Raw genomic sequence first — 27979 nt, forward strand, 5'->3', positions numbered from 1 at the left:
GCAAGAAAACTTCAATTGCACAGTATTGTCCAATAGCAAATATTTTCAATTGCACAGTATTGCGCAATAGCAAGAAATATAGAAATTTTCAATTGATTGGAGTTATCTTTCTTTGTCCAGAATAGTAGTTGAATCAACTTCTTAAATCATTGTTTTATACAATATACAATGTATATTCACTTTTACTACCAACTGATAAATTAAAACAGTCTTTACCATTGGCATTCAGTGATAACAAGCACCTTTTGTTACATTTTAATATTTTATGATGTATTTAAATGAGTAGTTATTGTTGCAAACTCCATTAGAAATTTGAATTGAGATCAGTTTTGGAAAAAGGGAAAGGGGGATGTGAAAAAAAGGGGGCGGTAAATTTTTCTCATTTCAGATTTCATAAATAAAAAGAAATTTTTTTCGAACATTTTTTTGAGAGGATTAATATTCAACAGCATAGTGAATTGCTTAAAGGCAAAAATTCATTCTGTGTCCGAAACCTATGCTGTGTCAACTATTTAATCACAATCCAAATTTAGAGCTGAATCCAGCTTGAATGTTGTGTCCATACTTGCCCCAACCGTTCAGGGTTCAACCTCTGTGGTCGTATAAAGCTGCGCCCTGCGGATCATCTGGTTTTATTATGGGCCCAGTTTTCAAGTTGGTCCAAATTTTTTTTACATACTAGATTCGCATAGGATTTTTTCAATAAAAAAAAATCATCAGGTTTAAAGTATTGATGCATTGTGAAAACAAATATTTCATCAATGAAATTTAATTCAGATATTCTCATGGATATCCTTTTCATATTGGATACAATTTTTTCTAAGTCTGATCCAGACATTTCGTAGTCAGAGCATTTCAACTGAGGTACTACACAGGCGTCAAAAGGCGTCATTATGGAGTAAAGGGGGTGGCGTCAAAAGGCGTCATTATGGAGGAAAGGGTTAACAAAAATATAAAAATTTCAAAAATTTTGAACCAACTGTTTTCATGGTTTTGTCAGAAAAATTACACTGGTTATCATGGTTATATAGCAGTTTGACAAACACCAATTTTGATTATTGAGAAGCTTAATATTCCTTTTACAACACAACGTAATTAAAACATTCAGCTGAATTTACAGAGTTATCTCCCTGTAGTGTTAGGTACCACCTTAAATGAGTAGTTATTGTTGAAAACTCCATTAGAAATTTGAATTGAGATCATTTTTGGAATAAGGAAAAGGGGGAGGTGAAAAAAAATTGGTGGGGTTCAATTTTTCTTATTTCAAATTTCAGAATTGAAAAAGAAAATTTGTTCAAATATCAAAGAATTAATATTCAACAGCATAGTGAATTGCTCAAAAGCAAAAAAAAAACATTTTTAGTTCATTAGACCACATTCATTCTGTGTCAGAAACCTATGCTGTGTCAACTATTTAATCACAATTCAAATTTAGAGCTGTATCAAGTTTGAATGTTGTGTCCATACTAGCCCCAACCGTTCAGGGTTCAACCGTTCAGGGTTCAACCTCTGTGGTCGTATTAAGCTGTGCCCTGCAGAGCATCTGGTTTTTAGTGTGTGAGCAAACCATGACTAGTAACAGATCAAGTTTTTAAGTTTCGTCTCGCTCTGCTAATTTTGGCCAAAATTTTGGGTTTACAACTTTAAAAATTGTTGAAAATTACAGTCATGACAGTTGTACTGACTCTTTTTCTATATGTCTCCAGATTTTGACCTGATTCTTGATATGTGAGAGACTACCATCATGTTTGTGTCCACATGTGTTATTAAAATTGCAGATCTTTCAACTTTTTGATGCTCTCCCAATTTTGGCCAAAATAATTCGTTTATAACATTGAAAATTGTTGAAAATCACAGTTATACAGACTTTTTTTCTATACACCTCCAGATTTTGAGCTGATTCTTGATATGTGAGACTACCATCATGTTTGTGTCCACATGTGTTATTGAAATTGCACATTTTTCTACCTTTTGAGACGGGGCCATTCGTGTCGCTTTGACAAATCTAGTTTAGATTTTGAATTTATATGAATGGTCTTAACTTTATTTCAACAGTTAGAATTCCATGAAATAATGTAAATGATAATATGTGCTGTTTTAGGAAATAGGCCATTTTCATCAAAGAAAGGAGAAAGATTCAGAGACAGAGAGAGAAAAGGCTTCAGTGATATAAAGAAAGAACCTAGAGAAAGACCAGAAAGACCTTTACCTCTAAAGAAGCGATCTCGTTCAAGAACCCCTAAACGTGGAGATAGAAGTGGTAGTCCACGTAGACGTATGAGAGTTGTACCTAGATATGTAGTACAGATACCAAAATTATCATTCAATTTGTAAGTGTGATATTTATGTTATGTTGATGTTGAATTACCGTTTTAATAACTTTTACCCCATATTTATTTTTATGTTTAAACTTCTAGAACCTGTCAATTAAATATTTCAATTATGATAGGAGATCTTCAAAGATGATAGTTCTATCATACCTGTCAACTGACCCGTATTCTGCGGGTGTGACCCGAGATTTTCACAATTCTGTGGGATCACCCGGAACACCCGCCGGGTCATTGAAATAACCCGGGAATTCCGAAAATGACCTGATTTCACCCGTATTTCTTGATTTCATAAGTAATATTTCTTTGAAATACCGGAAAATTCGTGAATTCTTTCATGAACAGGAAGTTCATCTAGCTATGTAAACTGTCAAATTAAGTGACCCATTAAGTGCATGGCTTCACTTGACAGCTTTGGTGTCAAACACACTGTTAATTAACACCAATTACCTTAGCTTTAGGTCGTAAATAAATTGCACCATCGGTTTACAAACTGAACTAGAGTTACTTCCCCTTATTTGTCACCATTCAAAATATACATTGAATTCTAGTGTTTGCAGTATTTTCTCTTAAAAAGTAAAGCCCATACATGCAAGACTGAGTTACACAAATTTATAAAAATCTTTAAAAGTGCAATGAAATAATATTAAATAAAATTTAAAATGACTTAACAAAGTGAACATGCATTGATGTTTTGGTATCTTTGATATACATTATAAGAAAATGTACCATAAATACTGAAATTCAGCTCGAAAAAGTTCGTACGCGTTATGACCTGAGATTTGATTCTTCAATGCAGGTCATGACCTGCATTTTCATCGTCACAGGTTGACAGGTATGGTTCTATGTAATATTAGAACAAAAATATTAAAAAAAAAAAAAAAAAAATTAAAACATTCAAGTACCCAAATAGTATTAATATGTGTTTTACTAACTTTTGTGTGACATTTTGATTCAGAACAAAAGCTTTAGACTATTTGAAAGAAAAGCACCACACATACTATTGATATATTTTTATGATTACTTGCAAATAAATATGTATGATATGTTTTTTTTTTAATATAATAATGAATTATGTATGTTTTTTTTTTAATATAATAATGAAATATGTATGATATGTTGTTTTTTTTAATATAATAATGAAATATGTATGATATGTTGTTTTTTTTAATATAATAATGAAATATGTATGATATGTTTTTTTTTTTTAATATAATAATGAATTATGTATGATATGTTGGTTTTTTTAATATAATAATGAAATATGTATGTTTTTTTTTTTAATATAATAATGAAATATGTATGATATGTTGTTTTTTTTAATATAATAATGAAATATGTATGATATGTTGTTTTTTTTAATATAATAATGAATTATGTATGATATGTTGGTTTTTTTAATATAATAATGAAATATGTATGTTTTTTTTTTTAATATAATAATGAAATATGTATGATATGTTGTTTTTTTTAATATAATAATGAAATATGTATGATATGTTGTTTTTTTTAATATAATAATGAAATATGTATGATATGTTGTTTTTTTTTAATATAAAAATGAAATATGTATGATATGTTTTTTTTTTTAATATAATAATGAAATATTTTATGATTACACACAAATATCAATTATATGTTTTTCTAATTGTAGACAAGCAGCTAATGTGGTGACATTGAAGTCTAGGTACAGCAGTATGTATGTTCCTAGTGATTTCTTCAAAGCCAACTTTACCTGGATGGATGCTTTTCCATTGACGAGGCCATTCCAGTTAGGACGTAACTGTGAGTTCCATGTCCTTCACAAAGATGTAGAGTCTATCAATACTTCAGATGCTTTACTGGATCCACCAGATGCTGATCATAGTTTTAATGCTAAGGTTAGTGGATCATTATAAATTACATATATATCCAAGAATTAAAATATAAGAAAATATTTAACAGGCCATTATTTAATTATTTTTATGTTTTTCACACACCTGCCTTTAGAAAATGAATTCTTTTCTTTATTTTCCAATATATATATATTTGTTATGAATGACACTAGTATTGCAACTGTGTTTCTCATATATTTGAAATTAGACTTAACCATTTTCTCAGTTATAATGAATAAGGTTTAATTCAATGATTAGCTTTTGTTGATCTTATTCTACATTTTCTAGGACATCAATGCCTGTTTTCAATATTTTCATTTTATGTCGCATACGCTAGAACTGATACATAGATATAAGATGTGGTATGAGTGCTAATGTGACAACTCTCCATCCAAATCACAATTTAAAAGTAAACCATTATAGGTAAAAGTAGTATCTTCAACACGGAGCCTTGGCCATGTTGGCTCACACACATTTATTTGTATCAATATGTGCAGTTGCACTGAACATGCTGAACTTATTTGATGTAATGAGCAGGATTTTGGTAAATTCAATACAACAAGTGCTTCAATTATTTCAGGTTATGCTTCTATCTTGTCCCGAGTTAGAGGATTTATACCACAAATCGTGTTCACTGTCAGAAGATGCTGCTGACGTTCAGGAGAATTTTGTACATCCTACAAGACTTATCCATTTCTTAGTTGGTGTCAAAGGCAAAAATGAAACCATGGCAATAGGGGGTGCTTGGTCCCCATCACAGGATGGTTTGAATCCAGACGAAGACCCAAAAGTTCTCATCAAAACTGCTATCCGTACGACAAAAGCTTTGACTGGTATCGACTTGTCAGCTTGTACCCAGTGGTTAGTAGCTAAATAGTTATAGTTGAAATAGATACCTTATCAGCCTCCAAAAGTAGATTTTTTTAGACATTTTTCTGTAGCAATAATTTTTTCTTCTTTATAGTTACCAGAACCCATGTTCACATTTTTTTTCAAAGAGCTTTTTTTTTTAATTTTATCCGAAGTTACCGGCATTTTCAAATTGTCATGTGCTGAAACAGATATTGTGTGGGCAAATATATATCCAGAATCTAGCAATTCCAGCTGAAGAATATTTATTTACCACAAACCATTATCATAGATAGCTCTTGATAAAATTTGAATTGAAATGACCAATTGCAGGGAATTGTTTTAAACATATAGCCCATCTGCAGTTGTTTGTTGATATGTGTGTATGAAGTGTGTGTATCTGTGTGCGTATGTAACTATAGTGTGTGTATCTGTGTGTGTATGTAGCTATATTGTGTGTGTATCTTTATGTGTGCTTGTGTGTATTTCACTCAAAAATCAACAATTCAGTAGTTAAGGATAAACCTTACATTAATTTCAGGTATTTTTTGAAATAAGAAATCACATTTATTCTAATTAGTACAGTCAGCGTGTTCTTGTTATTCCCACAATTATTTTAATAAGTCAAGATGGAAAACAAAGCCTTTTTTTCTTTAAGCCTAATAGATCAGCCAGTTTTATTATTTAACATAAACATATAAATGCCTTACATTGAAGATAATAACATAACATATTTAGAAACATTTTTAACAGCAACAATAATCCTTCTGCATTTTTGCATGAACATGATGAAATGTCAAAGTGTTGTAAAAACTAATGTACACAACCTTTTAGTTATATTAAGCTAAACAAATAGATCTGAAAACTTTAAAAATTTCAGTCATGTCTGCCTTAGTACATGAACAATCATAAAGCTTTACTTTGAATATTAGTGTAAACAATATTTTATTATGAAAAATACAAGTATAATTATAAACACATTCACAATAAGGATTCAGAAACAAGCAACAATTGCTTATATTAATCTGTCTCCTTAACTTTGAAAATTGAGCTGTTCACTCCAATTTTTTATAAATGTGATTTCTTGAATAATTGGAAGTAAATTTGTAAAAGAATTTGGTGTACAGTTTCTAAAAAGTTGTAAATTAATTACATTGTGTTTTTTAAACCAATCAATCCACAACTGCTCAGTTATTTGTTTTGCAATTCAGTATTTATTGGTGAACATACATGTAGACAGTAAATAGTAGTTGCTGAATGCTTTAAATATAAACTGAAGGTCAAATTAATTACAAACTACTCTCAATAGTACTGAATTTGATAATACCTAGATGTAGAAGAAATTCACTAAAATAATATTATTGTACACAACCATGTTGGACTAAAATAGTCATTCAGTTTTAAAATTTACTATGGATTCATTATTTTTTTGGAATACCAATTTTCATTGATTTTTGTTAACACAGTATTTTACATATTCACAAAATCAAATATCCTTAAAAAAGAATTTTATTTCAATCCACTAAATATTTTTCTACAATTAATAAATGAATCCACTGTACTTTCAATGATTGGTAAGATTCTGTTCAATCTGTTTAAAATACAGATCCTGGGTAAAAGGTTTGCTGACAAGGATCCAATCATGCTCTATTCTACTTTCTGTTTATAACGACCTTTCAGGATACTCTGTGGGAATAGTACACATCTTCAAAAACATGAAGGCTGAAATATTATTGGTTGATGTAATAATTACCAAAACAGAAAGTAAAATAAAGTGTTTTCTGATCCATGTAAGGAAAGCTTATACAAAGGATCTGTATTTTAGTTAGATTGATACCTGTTCAAACTCTTTGACCTAACCTATATTAAAATAGAATTGTACGTTAAGGGATGTGAATGAAATTAATATGTATTTTTTAGTTTTTCAACTAAATTTGCTTTTAAAGTAAATCCTGAAATCGTCTTCCACCAAAAGAAAAAAAATCCTAAGTATTTCATTTTTAATTGGAATGACTAAGTATATACATAATGTAGTGTATACAGATACTAAAGTTATTTGTTTTCCTAACCCTTCCCATACAGGTACAGATTTGCTGAGGTGCGGTACTTACGACCAGAAGAGATCCATAAAGGCAAGCACCTGCCAACCAGAGTTGAGACTACGGTCATTTTCTTCCCAGATGTATGGAGTTGTAGTCCATCCCGCCTTGAGTGGGCATCGCTACAGACAGCCTACAAAAAACAACTGCAGAAAAAGATAGCCGCCATTTCTGATGGCCCTAAAGACACAAGCTCACAGGCACAGACTTTATACTTTTGGTTTCTTTTTATCTAGGTGTTAATTTGTTGAAGACCTTTATGTAAAGGTTATTCAACTAAGATTAGATCATCACAGAGACCCTGAAAAAATAAGCAGAAGACAGGGTTGTTGATGTAACATTTATTTTTCATTAATCATATAGCTGCAGGTTACACAGTAAAGGTTATCATTATAATTTAAGTTAAACATTTTTACTTTCAATTTATTGAAAAAAGAGTTTATGACTTTTCATGTTTTGACTGCAACAGTTTATCCTTTTAACATAATTTTAGAATAAACTCAAGCTACATAAAAGACAGACAAGCTTTTGATTTAGAGCAAATTGTCATTTCTGAAATGTATATATATTCAACAGGGACGGAAGAATATGACACAAGAAAATAAGTCATGAACACTTTTTGCAATATTGAGATAAAAAAATACTGTAAATTTTTCTGTGTTTAAATTTAAAGACTTATGTCACTTTAAAAAAAAAGTTTTTGTTTAATTGTTACATCTTTGCCCATAACTGCTTTGAGATTTTATATTCAGCAATCATCTCTCTTTTTTTTGCTATTCTTTTTTATAAACTAATTGACATTATTCTTAAAACAGATAAAAAAGTATTTCTGAAAATGGAACGTCGAGAAGCACAAGTTAACATCATGTTGGCATATTACATAAACAAACAATAAGTTATTGAACTTATCGGAAAATTTAAATCTGTGAAAATTCTGTTCTGATTATCTCATGTGTTATTTCTTAAGGAAGAAGATGAAGACACAGAAAACATTGAAGTCAGAGATCCTACCCACTTCTCACAGCTAGATCCCAAGGCTATGAAGGTATGTCTGGCTGTACACTCTTTTCACTTTTAAAAGGCTTCAAGATATATTATTTCTTTCTTACTTATCAATTAAAGTATTTACGGACAAAGCCAGGATTTCCCACTTTTTTGAAAAAGATAAATCACATAGAGATATCTTTTACAAAAATTTATATTGCGACACAAAACAGTTTATATTGTGACACAAAAATGTTATGATAGATTTTTTTCAATGCTTAAAACAATCCAGTGTTTAAATTTTAGTCTCCCATTCAAAATGAAACAATCTTTACCCTTCACAAGCACTTTGATTTTTTGTTTTTTCCTAATTTAAAAAAAATTTAAAGGCAAGAGGAAATATGTAAGACAAAATTATTGTTACCTTGCTATTGGATAGATTAGTTAATGTTTTCTGAATATATGAGGAATGATATTTGAAAGATATTTAGTTCATTGTAATCTTCTAGTTAACCAAAAAAAGTGACCTTCCATTTTCTCCTCTGTCGTAATCATTATGTTTGCTAATTTGTAACACATATTACTAACTATGCATTTTTCAATGTTGCTAATTTTGTAAACTTAAGTTGGTGTTAGGATTGTTCAATTAAGAACATGGGAAATTAAAAACTAATAAAAATGTTAAAAGTGAAAAAATATAAAAGTAGATTTGTGATTTATGTATTTAATGTACGCTTTGAGTTATAAATAAAGAATAAAAAAATATCAGAAGTACTTGAGTGGTTACAAAATAAAAGACTATTAATCTTTGTTTATTGTGTATATTTCAGAGTTTAGTATGTCATCCATTATCACTGAACTAGTATACATTTTTGTTTAGGGGCCAGCTGAAGCACATCTCTGGAGTTTCTCGCTGCATTGAAGACCCATTGGTTGCCTTCGGCTGTTGTCTGCTCTCTGATCAGGTCACTGTCTCTGACACATTCCCCATTTCCATTCTCAATTTTATCTGTTACAGATTATAGATCTACGACGAGAATTAGAGGCTCGGACATTGAGCAGCAAAGGATTGAAGTCACAGCTGATTGCTAGACTGACTAAGTCACTGAAGATGGAACAGGAGAAAGAAGAAAGTGAAGAACATGCAAAAGAAGTAAGAATGATAAATATGAAAACTACACAAAAATACATATGAGATGGTAGCAGGTAAACTGGATGATCATGTCTTTTTTTCTAAATTATCTTATCGACTGATAAGGAAGAAATATTTAAAGGAGAAAGTTAATTATTTATACCCTGGTTTAAAAAAGTGGGATTATACTGTCCCATGAATATTTTTCTTCCCATCTTTCTCAGGAACTGCACCATAAAGAGTTCTCAAATTTAGTTTCAAGGTTTACATATAAAGTCAGCTATACCCTTTGGTGGGTTTTCAGATTCATCACTTAACAACTTCCTTTTCATCAAAATGAGGAGTAGCTTGCAGTTTCACTTGTTTTTTTCAAATTTTACTTTCATTTATTAAAGAAAATTTTGCTGGTTTTTAATTTCATTGCCCTTTCCTTGATCTTGATATCTATATCACTAACAGAAAGCTTAATACTACAATTTATGATAAAAGAGATAATTTTTCATTTTCTATCTTTAATTATCCATTTTTCGATAGTTGTCACCATCTTGCAGTGTTTATATATCTCAACTTGTACGATTCGCTCGTGTATGTAACAGTGTTTTAGATTTTAAAGAGAGAAATTTATGTATTACTGAAAAATTATTACACCAGGGTTTTCGATATCACAAACTAGTCAAAACATTTACTAAATTTTGTCATCAGTATAAGGACATCATCGTAAATATAGCTCAACATGCAGACTTCTTATACGTTCAGGTATTTTTTTTTTATGGAAATATTCTTCATAAAGCACAAAATGTAATTTTGAATACTTGATAGTGTAGATGACAATTTGCAATACTGATGGCGAAGGTCCACACTCATAAAAACCTCTATAAATGAATTCAAGTACATGTTATTTATTTCTTCTGCAGGAAGCTTCAATTCCTATGGAAGAAGAAGTACTGAAGAATTTAGAAGAGGAAAAAACAGAAGAAAAAAAGAAAGAGGTATGCATTTAATTGTTCATGGTTTTGTCACATTTATGGCCTCTTAACCTGATTGACTTAGGGATTCAGAAAAAGTATGAAAAAACACAGTATTATTATGGTTGCAAAATTTTATGCCCCACCTACGATAGTAGAGGAGCATTTTGTTTTCTGGTCTATGTGTCCGTTTGTCTGTCTGTTTGTTCATCTGTCTGTTCATTCATCTGTCCGTCTGTCCCGCTTCAGGTTAAAGTTTTTGGTCAATTTTTAATTTAGAGTTTTTACCACAATTTCACAGTTCACTGAACATAGAAAATGATAGTGCAAATTTCAGGTTAAAGTTTTTGGTCAAGGTAGTTTTTGATGAAGTTGAAGTCCAATCAACTTGAAACTTAGTATACATGTTCCCTATGATATGGTCATTCTAATTTAAATGCAATTAGAGGATTTATTCCAATTTCACGGTCCATTAAACATAGAAAGTGATAGTGTGAGTCGAGCATCCGTGTACTGTGGAGACATTCTTGTTTTACCATACATACAGTTGTCAACAATAAGGCTTAATGTAGATATATATGTGGTGGTGTTAAACGACCTTGACTGGCTATACGGCCCTCGCATGGTCGGTCTTTAATGTAGATTTATGGTATACCACCATCTTGTATTGTACAATCACAGTACAAAATTGGTCTAGTTATTTGCCCAAATCAGCAAATTTGGAAACAGATTTGCCATTTTATGCAGTGTTCCAGCTAGGCCGTTTTCAGAGGGCGCGGCGCCCGCCCTTTTTCGAGTGGCGCCCTGTGCCCTTTTTACAGTTTCCAGGGCGCCCTGCCTTTTTGAAGATTGATTGCATATTAATTTGCGTATTGATATGATACGCTAATTACTAAATTTTACCTGGGGAAAAGATTATGACTTTGTTTACCACCCCAAGCTAATCAATGGTTACAACTGGTGTCATAATCTGTTGTTATAGGTAATCCGTTTATCGGATGGGTCATTAATGATCATCAACATTAATTCGTTCAAATAGAATCGGTCAGTCGGCAATTATCTTTGAAGAAATGTGCATACAACAACTTGGGCACAATTTGCGATGTTTACCGTAGTTTCATGGAAGAAACGTAATGACAGAAAGTTGGAAAACCATTATAAACTCGTTGAAGACATTGTTTTACTTGTTTTCTGTAAAATAAACAGAAAATTCAGACGTATTTGTCATTGACTGCCTTCATTTTTGATACGAAAATAACAAAATCGGCGGCCATATTGTGATCATATTTACATCGTATTTACGTACTGTTTATAATCCTCCAAAGAAGGAGCACACCCGAATAAAGAAAGATAACTCAATCTGATTTTTTTCCTAGCATTGAGTAACCCATTTACATATTCTAAACTGTGTTTCCATACTTCTTGCTTAAGAATATATATGTTTAGGTATTTATTTTGAGTTATGGGAAAAGTTAAAGAGGGTCTTAGTAGCAGTGTTGGTAGGGTGCCTTGGTCATCTTTTTCTGTATTCTTTATTTTTGATACTATTTTTATACGACCGCAAAATTTGAAAAATTTTTCGTCGTATATTGCTATCACGTTGGCGTCGTCGTCGTCGTCGTCGTCGTCGTCGTCCGAATACTTTTAGTTTTCGCACTCTAACTTTAGTAAAAGTGAATAGAAATCTATGAAATTTTAACACAAGGTTTATGACCACAAAAGGAAGGTTGGGATTGATTTTGGGAGTTTTAGTCCCAACATTTTAGAAATTAGGGGCCAAAAAGGGCCCAAATAAGCATTTTCTTGGTTTTCGCACTATAACTTTAGTTTAAGTAAATAGAAATCTATGAAATTTTGACATAAGGTTTATGACCACAAAAGAAAGGTTGGGATTGATTTTGGGAGTTTAGGTCCCAACAGTTTAGGAATTAGGGGCCAAAAAGGGACCCAAATAAGCATTTTTTTTGGTTTTCGCACCATAACTTTAGTATAAGTAAATAGAAATCTATGAAATTTAAACACAAGGTTTATGACCATAAAAGGAAGGTTGGTATTGATTTTGGGAGTTTTGGTCCCAACAGTTTAGGAATAAAGGGCCCAAAGGGTCCAGATTTAAACTTTGTTTGATTTTATCAAAAATTGAATAATTGGGGTTCTTTGATATGCCGAATCTAACTGTGTATGTAGATTCTTAATTTTTGGTCCTGTTTTCAAATTGGTCTACATTAAGGTCCAAAGGGTCCAAAATTAGTTTGATTTTAACAAAAATTGAATCCTTGGGGTTCTTTGATATGCTGAATCTAAAAATGTACTTAGATTTTTTATTATTGGCCCAGTTTTCAAGTTGGTCCAAATCGGGGTCCAAAATTAAACTTTGTTTGATTTCATCAAAAATTGAATAATTGGGGTTCTTTGATATGCCAAATCTAACTGTGTATGTAGATTCTTAATTTTTGGTCCCGTTTTCAAATTGGTTTACATTAACGTCCAAAGGGTCCAAAATTAAACTAAGTTTGATTTTAATAAAAATTAAATTCTTGGGCTTATTTGATATGCTTTATTTAAATATGTACTTTGATTTTTGATTATGGGCCCAGTTTTCAAGTTGGTCCAAATCAGGATTCCATATCAAGTATTGTGCAATAGCAAGAAATTTTCAATTGCACAGTATTGCACAATAGCAAGAAATATCTAATTGCACAATATTGTGCAATAGCAATTAATTTTCAATTGGAGTTATCTTTCTTTGTATAGAATAGTAGTTGATAATATATGTTGGAAATTTACCAGACATGACTATGATGTCATTTTCTATTTTTATTTGCCAATAACTTTATGTAAATAACTTCATTGGAAATTTGCCAATATAAAATGTTGCTGATGAAGCTTTTTTTCCTTATCTTATCTAAAATGTTTTTAGATAATGTATGTTGGACATTTGCCAGACATGACTATGATGTCATTTTCTATTTTTATTTGCCAATAACTTTATGTAAATAACTTCATTGGAAATTTGCCAATATAAAATGTTGCTGATGAAGTTTTTTTTATTGTTTTATACAATAAACAATGTATATTCACTTTTACTACCAACCAATCTTTACCATTCAGTGATAACAAGCACTTTATTTTACATTTTAATATCTTATGATGTATTTAAAAGAGTAGTTATTGTTGCAAACTCCATTAGAAATTTGAATTGATATCAGTTTTGGAAAAAGGGAAACGGGGATGTGAAAAAAAGGGGGGGGGGGGGTTTAAATTTTTCTCATTTCAGATTTCATAAATAAAATAAAATATGCTGTGTCAACTATTTAATTTTAGATTTAAAAAGTTTGAAGAAATCTTTAATTGATTTGTAACATCTTGACATTTGTTTTGTGTAAAAAAAAAACATATAATGTCAAAAATTTGATCACAATCCAAATTCAGAGCTGTATCACGCTTGAATGGTTTGTCCATACTTGCCCCAACTGTTCAGGGTTCGACCTCTGCGGTCGTATAAAGCTGCGCCCTGCGGAGCACCTGGTTCACTGTTGCTTTATATCCTAAAATTGTGAATTTACTGAGCACAGCTGTTTTGTGCTGTATTGCCATCAAGCACAGCAGGGGTAGATAGGTGAAACTGGTAAAATGTGGTAGACCATAGAAACAGTATGAAACAGATCTCCTTTCAAAACATACTGCATATAAAGTTCAACTGTGCCAAGCAATGATAAAAATCTTGTGTGACAAGCTGCTTGACAAGTTTTTCAGCCTTAAAAGTAGAAAGATAGAGTTCTATATGGGCTAAAGATGTTGTTCTTGTATAACCTGTGATTCAACGAATAAACACAAATGTTTGATTAACATCTTTTATTAAAATATGCCCTTTTCATATTATCATATCGCGCGTTAAATGCCCTTTTTCAGGATTGGCACCCTGCCCTTTTGAAAACCTAGCTGGAACACTGTTATGGTTAGACTGTTTATTTATATAAAGAAAACTTGTTAATTTATTGTATTATTCATAATATTTTAACAAATATCAACCTTTTGTGGTTTTTGGAAAATGACGCAGTCATTGTTCCATTACTGGCGACCTGAACTTCATTACATTCTCTGCCTACCGCGCTTGGTTTCGTATTTACTATTTTCTATACAAACTGGAATTTGCTTGTGTTATCATTATGCATGAGAGGTCATTGTGTAGTAATCAGCCAGGAACCAGTTTACAAACTAACTGGTTTCTGCTTGTATTCCACTACACTCGAACAAAGTGTTGTAGTTTGACGGGAACCAGTTTAGAATTTGTAAACTACAAAACGTAATCGGTTATTGTTCATTCCGTTTTGGTGTTTCATACCGACTTTTATGGTTTGAATAAGCTTAAGACCCTTCAAACATTAATGTGATAGGTATATTAAAGACTGTTTTACAAAAGGATGGAACTGTTTTGCTTTCAAAGTCGTACTATAGTGATATCTGTTATGTACGGATTTCCACTCTCACCGGTTAATTTCTTCTTTTATACGTGCTTTTGAAACTTCCTGTTTAAACATCGCAAGTTTTAAAATTGTTTTTTGAGTGAATTTAACTTATTTTAACGAGATTTTAACAATCATGAAGCGTTCCAGAATTATTTTCAAGCAGTTTCTTCTTCTCTTTGATGATGGAAAATAGGTTTTTCTCAAGAAAATACCGCAAACGATCGCAGAGGAATTGAAACGTACAAGTCAAGTCGGCACCTGGTTAAATTGGCATCTAGTCAAATCGGCACCTATTTGACGTCAATTCGGCATCCAATAATATTTGTTATAATATTTTCTATTCAATTAATTAATAACTGTTACCAAGTACATAGTGAATATGTTGTTGTGTATTTAGGTAAACAACGAAACCAAAGTGAAATTATGTTGTTGTGTATAAAGGTAAAAAACGAAGCCCTTACCCAAGCTGTTGTTTTAACAATTAGACAATTATTAAAATAAAATGGAAAACTATGAGTCCCTTTCAATAAATCAAACTTTCATGCCAAATAATAAGCAAATTTAGGGTGTTTTTTTCAGTAAAGTTTAAAAAGCATTAAACAAACAATCCTGTAAAATGCTCAACTGGTTTAAATAATGCATAAAAATATCGATTTCAAAATATCCAATATCTCTTGTATTAGTCCAAATAATTCTGACGTCTGGCAAGGCTTTTTTTTTTCTGTGATGTCTTGGTGTCCCAGAAAAAAGTTAACATAGCCTTGCGGTCATAGAAAGGTGTCCCAGAATAAAATTTAAAAAGCCTTGCCAGACGTAATAATTATTTTGACTACTCATATATATATATATATCATTAAAAATACACCAAAAAAGTCATTAAGTTGAGAAAAATAAATATATACAAAATGTACATGAACACCCAAAAATGTGAAAGTTAGTATTTAACTCTTTTTGCTTAAATAGTACTGAAAAAAATTCTGGCAACCCCTTACTTATTTTTACTCTTTTTGCTTAAAATACTGTTAAAATTTATATTTAACATGGGTGACGAATTGACTATATCAGGTGTCGATTTAACCAGGTGCTGATATGTCCAGGTGCGAATTTAACCAGGTGCCGGTTTGACTAGAATTCTTTGACAAATGTTTGAAATTACCTGATTTTCATTAGACCTTTGATAACAGTAACAAAAAGATTATTTACTTAATATTTTGTGGGAGAAGGGGGTTCAGACTATGTGGTATCAGGTCTGTTCGCGCCCAATACACTTTCACACCCTACACGTTCGCACCTCGCATGTTCGCACCCAAGGTCCTTTTGCACTCTACTCATTCGCGCCCAATTTTAATTCAAATTCAAGTTGAATAATTGGAAAATCATGATTGTTGTTTTAAATTGCTTTGGTGTAAATACTGAATGTATTTATAGCTTGGTATGAGTAAAACATTGAAGATTTTAAAGGAAAAACACAAAAGATAATTGTTTTTAACAGCTTGGTCCCTTTGATCTGAAACAACGAAACAATAAAATATAGGAACCAAAATATAGCAATCCACTATTATAACCAAAACATGATAAAATCTATTCAACACACAGAAAAAAACATAGTCAGAATCTCACTTCATTTTGAAAGAAGTCAATGAAACAAAGTTATAGCAATAAACTAACCAAAACATGATTAAGAGTTATTCAACACAAAATAAAACGTTGACAAAATACCACTTTATTTAGAAAGGATTATTATAATTTTTAACAATACGCTATCTAAAACATGATTAAGATTTATTCAACACAAAAAAAATGCTGTCTCACTTTATTTTGAGACAATGACAACAATCATACTTATAAGAAAACACTTGCTTACAGAGTTATTAAACACAAAACCAATTAAGATTGGGTGCGAACATGTAGGGTGTGAAAGTGAAAGGGGCGAACATGAGTGGGCGCGAACGGACCCGGATTCAGACTATGTACCAGTGAGAAATATACAAGCCTTTCTACGGTATTTATTTGTACAATTCAGGTAGTCTTGACCTATTCATTTGTCTTAAAAAACAGCCAGTTGTCACCTTCACTTCACACACACACACATATACGAATATCAATTATATGCTTACGAGACAAGTTGCATTGTTAAACTAATTACGGTATGTGAAAATCAAGACTTGCATAAAAACTATCCCAATATTAGAGACAGTGGCGTCATTTTTCTTCAGAGCTTTCAGCTCTTTGATTAAAATCATTGTTTCAAATGAGCCATTTAAGGGTAGATAACTCTTTTAGTACAAAATTTATGGGCTAGTAGGGAAATTTTTTTTTTTTTACTTGTGGCAAGAAAACAAGTTCGGTGACACCATGTTTTCTTTTTAATTTCTTAAAACATATTATAAAACCTATCTTCTCACAATTTATTTCAAAATTCTATCTCATAGAATTTTTTTTATGCACTCTTATGTGTTTTTTTTATGAACAAACTAACCAAATTTAGGCAATTTTCAACGACTCGTAGTGAAAAATAGAATGGTGACCCATACTTTTTATTATATATTTGAAAAAAGCATAGTAAAATCTTCATTTTGTCAAATTATAAGAAAATTCTGTCTCAAAAAACATTTACTTGTGATCTACCTTAAAGACAGAAACTGGTTACAAATGCATTGCAAAATTCCATTAACTTACTTTTCAATGCCATAGTTAGTAACATTAAGTGATGAAGACAAAAAAAAATGCATCTCTAGAGCATAGAATTGAATTTGTTTCTCTTATTTTCAATTCATTTTTGCTATGAGTAATTAATGCCATAAGTTATAATTTTTTAACAATTTTATTCTTTTTAGGAAGAAGAAAAGAAAAAGAAAGATGAAAGAGAGAAAGTATCATTAGAAAGGAAGTATGCTTTACCAGAGAACCCTGCTATATTGGTGCATCCCAATCCCCTGGCTAAGTCAGGAAAGTTTGATTGCGCTGTCATGTCTCTCAGTGTCTTACTGGACTACAGACCAGAGGATAACAAGGAACACTCATTTGAGGTTAGATTCCATGTTCTATGGCGTCACTTCAAGTCCATTCTCAGTCTTGTATATTTACCAGTATAAATGATTGATTCTTTTTTTTTTAAGTATTGTTCTCTAAAACTCATGTCACTACAATTCCTAAAAAACAAGTCTGTTCAAAAAATCTTAAACTCAGGTATTTGGTAGTTTGCATATAAATGGGTAAGTTATCTACGAAAGTGAGTTTTATTCTTTCTCTATAATATAATGACTAAACATTGTAGATGTATTTTAAAGTTTTGTAAAATGACATTCTTCTCTAAAATATTGTTGACCTTTTTGTTAAATTTGGATCTTCACCATTTTAACGTCATTCCCTGATCAAGTTTCATCTGATAACCCAGATAAAGAAATACAGTGGCCACCATTTGCAGATTTTTGAGTGAAAATGATAGCAAATCTATAATTGATGTGGGAATATAAATTTAACAATGCACTTATGTGGCACAACTTTTCAGAATTTTTATTTAAATGCTCTTCAACTTCATTTTGCTGTCTTATCACCACTGACAAGTCTTATGCTCTTTTAAAAAATGTTTGCTTTGTTTGTTTTAATGTTTGGTCAAGTATTGTAATTAAGACTGACATCTGAGTCAATATGAAAAGGCAGAGTTAAATTTGAATACATTATTTTGATTTATCAAATAATGAAATTTACCTGTATACAGGTTTAACTCTGCCTACTTATATTGTTTGCAGATGTCAATCTTAATTTCATTGCATGATAAAAATTTAATGTAAACAAAGAAAGCAAGTAAACCAAAACTTTAAATTGCAAGGATTAGGAAAACAGCTGTTATATATTAAAACCATTTTGATTGACAGGTGTCGTTGTTTGCTGAACTGTTCAATGAAATGTTAATGAGAGATTTTGGCTTTGAAATCTACAAATCTTTGGTACGAGCCCCAGAAAAGAAAGAGGAAGAGAAAAAAGACAAAGAGAAGGAAAAAGAGAAAGACAAGGATAAAGACAAAGAAAAGGAAAAAGAGAAAAAATCAGATGAAAAATCAACTAAAGTAAGTTATTGTTGAGTTTGATGCTAAACATGTTTACGGTTCATACATATATATAATACTTTACTTGATTTTGGGACATTTAAATATAAAAAAAAGATAAAATTTTGGTCTGTTTTGTATTGATGTTATAACTAGTCAGTTCAAATAGTTTCAGACTTTCTGTAGACGTTTTGCAAATTCATAAAAGGTTGACAGATGTATTGATATTTATTTGCATAATGTCGATATCTATTCATTGCTTCAACTTATTCCATTTTCATTTGTGATTTAAGAGGTTTGAAAAAAAAAATATTTATACATTTTACTTAGCTATTGTTTATATTATACATGAAGAATAAAGAATTGACAATATCGAAAAGTCTTTACATGTTTATTGTAATTAAAATTCCCTGCTTGTGCAACTCAAAGTGCAAGTATTGCTTGGTAATAAATGAGGTTGCCAAACTTGAATTAAAATTTTTTTTATTAAGGAAAATGATAAATGCACAATAACTTTGACAATGCAAAATTGATATAAAAAAGATGAATGCAAGAATATGCTTCATTGTTTAATTCATTTACTGGTACAAGAATTCATTGGTCTTTGTTTACCCTTTAAAAATGTTGTTGAATAAAAGTATGAAAGCATTACAAATTTTTGTTTATTTATTATGTTTTGATAGGAGCCAACGCCTAAGAAAAGAAAGAAGGATGAAGAAACAAAAGATAGTAAGAAAGATGGTGAAAAGAATGATAGAAAGGTATAATAAACTCCTGTCACTTCTTGTCACATACACATTCAATTGTGAATAATTAGTTTTATATACCACAGTTTCCTATTTAGATTGATTTGGTCTTTTTTGGTTCTTCTAGTACAGATTAAATAATTTATAGTGATATTTTTATCCTGCAGTTAATTGTGAGCTTTAGGGTTTATCATTGAAGACTTTCCAACTACTGTCAAGGACAGCTATACAAGCAATCATCCTATGATACAATAACAATTTCTTAGTACCGACTAGTGGGGTTTTTTTGTGGGTGAAAATTTTGTGAATTTCATTGTATAAGGTGGGGGATTATTATTTTTGCAGATTTAAAACTTTTATCTATACCTTTGCATGTGCCCTTTTAGATTGGTGGAATTTATTTTGGTGATTTTGTTTTATCTGCGAAAATAAGTGATAATTTACACCCCACAAAAAATAACCCTCTATACAGTATTTCATGTGATCAACTAAATGTTCCTTGTGAAACATTGAAATAGATTGATTGCCTGATTTAAGATAAAGAAATCCCTTTTAGGAGCCAATGATATATATATAAAGCAGTAATTGTTTTTTATTGCAATATTAGTTTATCAATTTTATTTAACATTAATCATGCTGTTAAAAATAATACCAGATCATTACTATGGATATAAATGAAGAAAATAATCTTCACAAATAAATTAAATATTAGTTTACAAATTATAATAGACATCTGGAAATATCTGTCATAGCAAGAAATTTGAACACCTGAATTATATGAGCACCCATAGGCGGTTGTGTTTGTACATATTATTGCACTATTTGAACTTAGTTCTTTGATGTGTCAACTATATACTTGGACAAAAGGTTCAGATTTTAAAAATTACATTGAATTGCAGATTTTGCTTTAAAAAAACTTTCATTTTTAGTAATCAATCAATTATACAGATCAATTTTTATTTTCATCATAACTTTATTTTTAGGCTTATGTGGTCAAAAAGGAGGCTGATGATAAAAGTGAGGAGAAGAAAGACGAAGATGAAGAGGAATCGGATGATAAAAGTAAGGTCAAAGTTTGTATCTAACAAAAAACATTAAATGTAAGATTTGTAACTGAACACTTTCAAATTTAAACCAAGAAGTTAGGTCCCAGTACCTAATATAAATCCAGATTCTATCATGAAAAAAGATCCATGGTTTCAACACAAAAAATGGTTTTCAATTATTTATTTTTGCAAGAAATCTATCATATTTTTTTTACATAAATTGAATTTTAATGATCAAAATGTAATATCTATTTTTGCAGAAAAGAAGAAAGATAAAAAGAAATATTTCACCAGGTTTCCTGCCCTGCTGTTATCCTTTACTTACTTTGATCAGAACCATACTGGTTACCTGATTGACAAAGATGTAGAGGAGATCATTCACACTATAGGTCTACAGTTATCTAGAGCTCAGGTATGCATCAAATGTCTTTTTCATACACCTTGTTATTTTATGATACGAATAAAAGTAGATGTACAGTTTATGTTATGAATACAGGACCTCAACAACACAATAGAATTAGAAAAGACATCTAATAACAAACATGATAGCTTGAATAAAAGGTGAAAGCCTCAACCCCTATGCATTTTACTATTAATCCTCTATGGATCTGTAGGGGGTCAGTAGCAAACCATATAACTTATAATGTAATAGTTGAATATTGAAAAGTTATTTAGAATAGCAAAAAAATATAATATAATGTTATGTGTTATTATAACCAACAGGTGAAGAAGTTAGCCCAGAAATCTGTATCACGAGATTCCATACACTACAGGAAGTTGACAGATAAACCTCTTCCTGGTCAGGTGGTCGACAAGGAGGAGGAGTCTAAAGAAATCAAAATCATAGATACAGAAACGCTAGCATTAGGTATCAAACAAGAAAGATGAAAGTTACAATATTTTAGAAGTTTAGATTTGCACTTGGAGAATTTGGCTTGGGTCAAAATAATTTAAAGTTCATTTAATGTAAAAATTGCAAGAAATGGAAACAAAATGTGTTTCTGGTGGCAGAGGATTCCTTATTTATTGCAGACCTTATACTTAAGTTGGTAAATTTCAAATTAGCATTGTTGAAATCAACATCTAAATCTTTGAAAGATGTATCAAAATTTTGCAAATCTACTTAGAGACATGACACTTTGAGTTATGCTTCAGGGAAATTGTATATCTACTAAACATGCTAAATAATTTAGCATTCATTCTATAATTACTAAGTTTTACAACATTGACAAGATATCCAGTTACTGAATATCAGAATAGCAGAAAATAAAAAAAATGTCTTACCAATTTTTCAGGCAATGCAGAATATGATCCTGATTACAAAGATTCCAAGTCGGGTAGTAGTAACAGAACACAAAACAAGGGGGAGGATGAAGTACTGACAGGAATGATCAACTATAAAGGATCAGTCTTAGACATAGAGAGTTTGTTAGACAGATTAGAGAAAAGTGAGAAAACAAGGCTGGACATGGAAAAGGAAATGCAGAAATTATCAAAAGATAGAGGTAAAGTTCTTTTATACTACAAAAAATAAATCAAATATATTTCAGGGTTTTCACTAAGGTTCTGATTGGATCAATACATATTAACTTATTTGGCAAAATAACCCACAAATATAAAAAAAAACCAATGGTCACTTCATTAGGTATGTCATTATGTAGCATCAGTGAAAGGTATGCATGTTTGTTAACAGGGTTCCCTTTATCTTGACCTCATTTCATGGATCGGTGATTAGCCAGAAGTTTTTCATTGTAATGTTTGTTAAACAGGGTTCCTTTTATCTTGACCTCATTTCATGGATCGGTGATTAGCCAGAAGTTTTTCATTGTAATGTTTGTTAAACAGGGTTCCCTTTATCTTGACCTCATTTCATGGATCGGTGATTGGCCAGAAGTTTTTCATTGTAATGTTTGTTTCTCATATACTATTACATTAGGTTGACTTAATTTGTAAAAGGGAAGGATTTTAAATCGTACAGTTTTGTCTCGCAGGGTTTGTTTGACATTACCTCACTTGCACAAATTACTAATGATTTTAATGTTATGGGATACCAGTTGTAAAATATTCATCTTAAAGACATTCAGCATAAAATTCAATCATGATCAGTAAAGACAGATGAGACTTTTGAGAATGTTCATTCTTGCTCCTATACTGCTGCTGTAAATGGATTTTATTCAATTCCTGTCTTTTATTGAGGTAAATGTGTGGTTTTATTGACTTTTGAAAAAACTCTAATCACTAAAGCTGAAGTGAATATCAGTTATTCAAAAGTCAATTAAACCATATGCTTATTTATTCAAAATCCTATTCATATAGAAAAACCTACTAAAATTTATTATCTGATTTATTTAATCAGATTACTGGGAATATCACTTTGTTTTGCTTTTCAGATGCAATCAAGACAAATTTAGAAACAAAAGAAGAATCAGGTCAAAAATTGAAGGAGGAACTCAAACAAGTAAAACAAAAACTATGCAATCAGGAAAAGCTAACCAACTTCTCAGAGTCAGCGAGCAAGAAGTACATATCAGCTCTGATGTTGTCGAAAGATCATCTAACTACCATGCTGGACACTGTATCTGCAGCATTGGACGAGAAAGATATAAAGAAAGAAGACATACTGAAAAAGGAAGAAGAAAAAGTTGTGGTTAAAAAAGAAAAAGTAGAAAATGGGGATTGAATATGTTGTATGATTTGTATATCATTGTTGATTATTGTTGAAGGAGACTGTTATGTTTTTGTTGGGGTGTTACTTGTACATTATTTGATGCTTAGATAACACTAATTGATGCTAAAAAACATGCAATTAAATGTGAGATTGCCATGAGGAAATAGCAATGGTCTTGAATACACACAAATATAAATGAAACACAAGAAATTTTATGTAAATCATGATGATATGACTTAATCAGACATTTCACGTATTATAAATCTTGAAATTGATTTGTTGCATGTGCAGTCATTGTGAATGAAAAAATAAATAAAAATATAATTTCTCATTGTGGGTTTGTGTTGTCTGAAATCTATAATCTGGAAACCAATGTTCTCTAGTAAAACCACTGGGTTAGTTGTTGTCTGAAATCTATAATCTGGAAACCAATGTTCTCTAGTAAAACCACTGGGTTAGTTGTTGTCTGAAATCTATAATCTGGAAACCAATGTTCTCTAGTAAAACCACTGGGTTAGTTGTTGTCTGAAATCTATAATCTGGAAACCAATGTTCTCTAGTAAAACCACTGGGTTAGTTGTTGTCTGAAATCTATAATCTGGAAACCAATGTTCTCTAGTAAAACCACTGGGTTAGTTGTTGTCTGAAATCTATAATCTGGAAACCAATGTTCTCTAGTAAAACCACTGGGTTAGTTGTTGTCTGAAATCTATAATCTGGAAACCAATGTTCTCTAGTAAAACCACTGGGTTAGTTGTTGTCTGAAATCTATAATCTAGAAACCAATGTTCTCTAGTAAAACCACTGGGTTAGTTGTTGTCTGAAATCTATAATCTGGAAACCAATGTTCTCTAGTAAAACCACTGGGTTAGTTGTTGTCTGAAATCTATAATCTGGAAACCAATGTTCTCTAGTAAAACCACTGGGTTAGTTGTTGTCTGAAATCTATAATCTGGAAACCAATGTTCTCTAGTAAAACCACTGGGTTAGTTGTTGTCTGAAATCTATAATCTGGAAACCAATGTTCTCTAGTAAAACCACTCGGTTAGTTGGAACAATTCTTGGAAATTATATGGTTAAACATTAAAAAACTACATTTAGTAAATAACAAAGGTAAAAAAGTTGAGAAATTATGAAGTAAAACATTTGAGGAATAACAAGGTAAAACATTTAAGAAATTACAAGGTAAAAAAATGAGAAATTACAAAGGAAAACATTTGAGAAATATCAAAGGTTAAACATTTTAGTAAATACCAGGTAAAACATTTGAGAAATTACAAGGTAAAATATTTAAAAATATTGAAAAGTACTGCAGTTGATTCAAAGGACAAACTAGTAACTCATTGTTTTGAAACTGCAAGTTAAACAAAAAATACTTAGATGATGAGGTAGTTTTTCTGTTATTTTTAAGCGGAAAATTAATCAAATGTCCTAAGAAATAGAAACGGTGTGAACCTGGGTTTTAAAACACTGATTATGGCTTTCTTAATGACTAGTGGCAAATAGGTTATTCAAGATATTCAGTGTTTTATGTAAGACCAGAACTATAATGATAAATACTAAAGGTAAACTCCGCAGAGTCTGTCAACTGAATAACTGGTGTAAAGGAGTATTTCAGATAGAGGCAGATATTTTGCCTTCGAACAGGCCATCTACAGACCCCTCAAAGATATGAACATTTTTCAACAACTATCCAAGGAAGCTTCCATTCAGTTGATCAATGTTTATTTTTGAGCTAATCTGGCCACTTATTGACATATGAAATTATGCACTCTTGAGTTTGAAAGAGGGGCGAGAGATAACAGATGGACATACATACTCATAGATCGAAAATAAACTGATAACGCCATGGCTAAAAAATTGAAAGACAACCAGACACATAAAAAGTACACTAATCACAACATAGAAAACTAAAAAGACAACACAAATCTCACCAAAAACTGGGGATGATCTCAGGTGCTGGGGAAGGGTAAGCATTCGTTGAGTTTTTACAGATATAGGCAGACCTTTTCCCTTCCGACAGGCCATCTACAGACCCCTCAAAGATATGAACATTTTTTAACAACTCTCCAAGGAAGCCACAATTTAAAGCTTCCATTCAGTTTGACAATGTTTATTTTTAGCTAATCAGGCCATTTATTGGCATATGATGGCCATCTTTTATCCAACAATTGAAGTCTGTACTTTTTCATCTATGTATTTGAATGAGGAAGGTCACAACTATTTTTCGATTGTCTTAATATATCTGGTGTAACAAGTTTTCACCTAGATGGCTGTCGTCACTAAAAATGGACCATACCAATAATACCCACTAAATGGTATTTTTTACACAACTGGTAATCCTACATATTCTCAACACCATTAACAAGGGATGAAATTTAACAAAATCACAAATCTCTACTTCTTTCTTTTAGTATTAACATCAAAGAAAACGAAGAAAATATTCTGTCATTATACTGGATACCAAAACTGAAAAAGAACTGTGCATAGCTGAATCATCAATATGTTCAACTAAACGGGAACCACTAATGACAGGACGATTGCCCGGATAGTGACAGGACGGTTGACCGGACGACATATATATAGTCATAACTTTTTTGTTATCCGATAGATTTGTTTAATATTTGTAAACCTGAAAGATATTAAACTATATTTTATGAATATAAAAAAAAAGAGGAAAAATAATTATTTTTGAGCAAAAAAAGTTGACCGGACGGTATTCACACTCGCCAATATACGCTAAATATATATTCAACTGGTTGACGACAAGTGTTAATATCTCTTTTGTTTTACAATATTTGTCCATGAAACTCAGGAATCTGTGAGATTTATAAATATATTATACGAAAATATAAACTTGATTGCAAAAAAACGTGTTTTTCTCAAAAAAAAGTTGACCGGACGGTATTCACCCTCGCCGATATACGCTATATATATATTGAAATGGTCGACGACAAGTGTTAATATCTCTTTTGTTTTACAATATTTGTCCATGAAACTCAGGAACCTGTGAGATTGAATAATATATTACACGAAAATATAAACTTTAGGGTAAAAAAGAAAACAAATCTGCAAAAAAAGTTGACCGGACGGTATTCACCCTCGCCGATATACGCTATATATATATTCAACTGGTCGACGACAAGTGTTGATATCTCTTTTGTTTTACAATATTTTATCATGAAATTCAGGAATCTGTGAGAATAATAAATATTGGATACGACAATATAAACTTTATAGTGAAAAAAAAAGTTTGTCTCCAAAAAAAGTTGACCGGACGGTGTTCACATTCGCCGATGTACGCGTTAATTATATTGAACTGATACAAATAAGTGTCAATATCTTATTTGTTTTACAATATTTTTACACGAAACTAAGAAATCTACGAGATCAATAAATACTTGATATGAAAATATAAACTTTATAGTAAATAAAAATGTTTTTCTTCAAAAAAAGATGACCGGACGGAACAAACATTCGCTGTTATATGCCTTAATATAAGTTGGTAGACCCAAGTGTTTATATCTCTTTTATTTTATCAAATTTATGAAATCTGAGAGATCAATAAGTACTTGATATGAAAATATAAACCTCATAAAGTAATAATTGTTCAGTCATTTATGCTCTGACTTTCAACCAGTTCAGATCACACAAATTATATTTCTACTATATTTTGCTTTTTGCATGTCTTTTTAAAGACAATTTTCAATATATATTCATTATTGAACTATTGATATAGATAGATTTCTAGTTGTGTTACTATATATATTGCTTCATTCAAAAGCATGTCTTTTTAAAGACAGTTGTCAAACATATATTTATAAATACAAAAGTAAACAGATTGATATTAGTGCTACTATATATTGCTTTATTTAAAGGCATGTCTTTTTAAAGACAGTTGTATAGCCATCATATTAGTACAACTTACCAGTAGACAAAATATCAAAATGGACAGTGGGTCTATTGTCTATATGCATACAGATGTATTACATCAAACAGAAATAGTAGATATTTTAACTAAACCTGAAACATCTTGTACATCGAATGTTCCCCCTTATAAGCCAAAGGCAAACGAAGTTTACTTGTTTCAAACTGGTGCAGATGATTGGAAATGTGACCAATATCTGTGGATAAATAATGGTACAAAATCAGTCACCATTGGTAATGATGTTCTTAAAAAACAGTTTTACAAAATCCGATTACCAGGAACAACAGACAAAACAAACGGTAGAAAAAGACCAGTTGGTTCTTTACAGTTTAAGAAAACTGCATATAGTTTGAAAAGTAACAAAAGCTTAATACTTGTGCATTATGAGGGAGATGAGACGGTATATGTACCCGTTGGTCATGGGAACAGCAAAAAGTCAGATCCCCCTGAGTATACACGCACTGCTCCTTCTGTATTAAGAAAAATAGAGCAAGACATAAGGTCAGGTGAAAAAACTGCCATGGATGTTTACAGAGAAAGCATATCAAATGGTTCAGTTTCTGGTGAACACCAAGGGGTGCTAAATGCTAAAAATGTGAAACAAGTTGAGAACCTAGTAAGGAAAGTCAATGAGGAAGAAAGACTGAGCAAAGATGATATATATAACCTTTTGCTATTGGCATATCATATGGATGGATTCATCCATGAGGTGACAGTTTTCCCTGATTTGAGTTCAATCATTGCTTTGCCAGAAATGATTTCTATCGTTAACCAGTTACTTGATGTTAACACTGAAGATGATGTTCCTTTTGTTTTCTTCTATGATACCACTTTTAAGTGTGG

The 27979-nt window shown here is 31.1% G+C and overlaps 1 protein-coding gene across 1 annotated transcript in view; it reads left to right on the forward strand.

Annotated features, from left to right (window-relative positions):
* LOC139490246 (cell division cycle and apoptosis regulator protein 1-like) overlaps positions 1-23539 on the forward strand; it is a 39318-nt gene extending 15779 nt beyond the window's left edge. The window contains 15 exon segments of the mRNA XM_071277097.1: positions 2102-2330; positions 3982-4207; positions 4782-5062; positions 7133-7349; positions 8117-8194; positions 9152-9286; positions 10180-10254; positions 17537-17728; positions 18578-18769; positions 19432-19509; positions 20478-20556; positions 20801-20952; positions 21264-21408; positions 21836-22045; positions 22931-23539. Of these exon segments, the coding sequence (XP_071133198.1) occupies positions 2102-2330; positions 3982-4207; positions 4782-5062; positions 7133-7349; positions 8117-8194; positions 9152-9286; positions 10180-10254; positions 17537-17728; positions 18578-18769; positions 19432-19509; positions 20478-20556; positions 20801-20952; positions 21264-21408; positions 21836-22045; positions 22931-23220 (2579 nt within the window). The 3' untranslated portion in view covers positions 23221-23539.
* The last annotated feature ends 4440 nt before the right edge of the window (positions 23540-27979 follow it).

Source organism: Mytilus edulis, chromosome 9, assembly GCF_963676685.1.
Source record: "Mytilus edulis chromosome 9, xbMytEdul2.2, whole genome shotgun sequence".
In the NCBI taxonomy this organism is placed as follows: domain Eukaryota; kingdom Metazoa; phylum Mollusca; class Bivalvia; order Mytilida; family Mytilidae; genus Mytilus; species Mytilus edulis.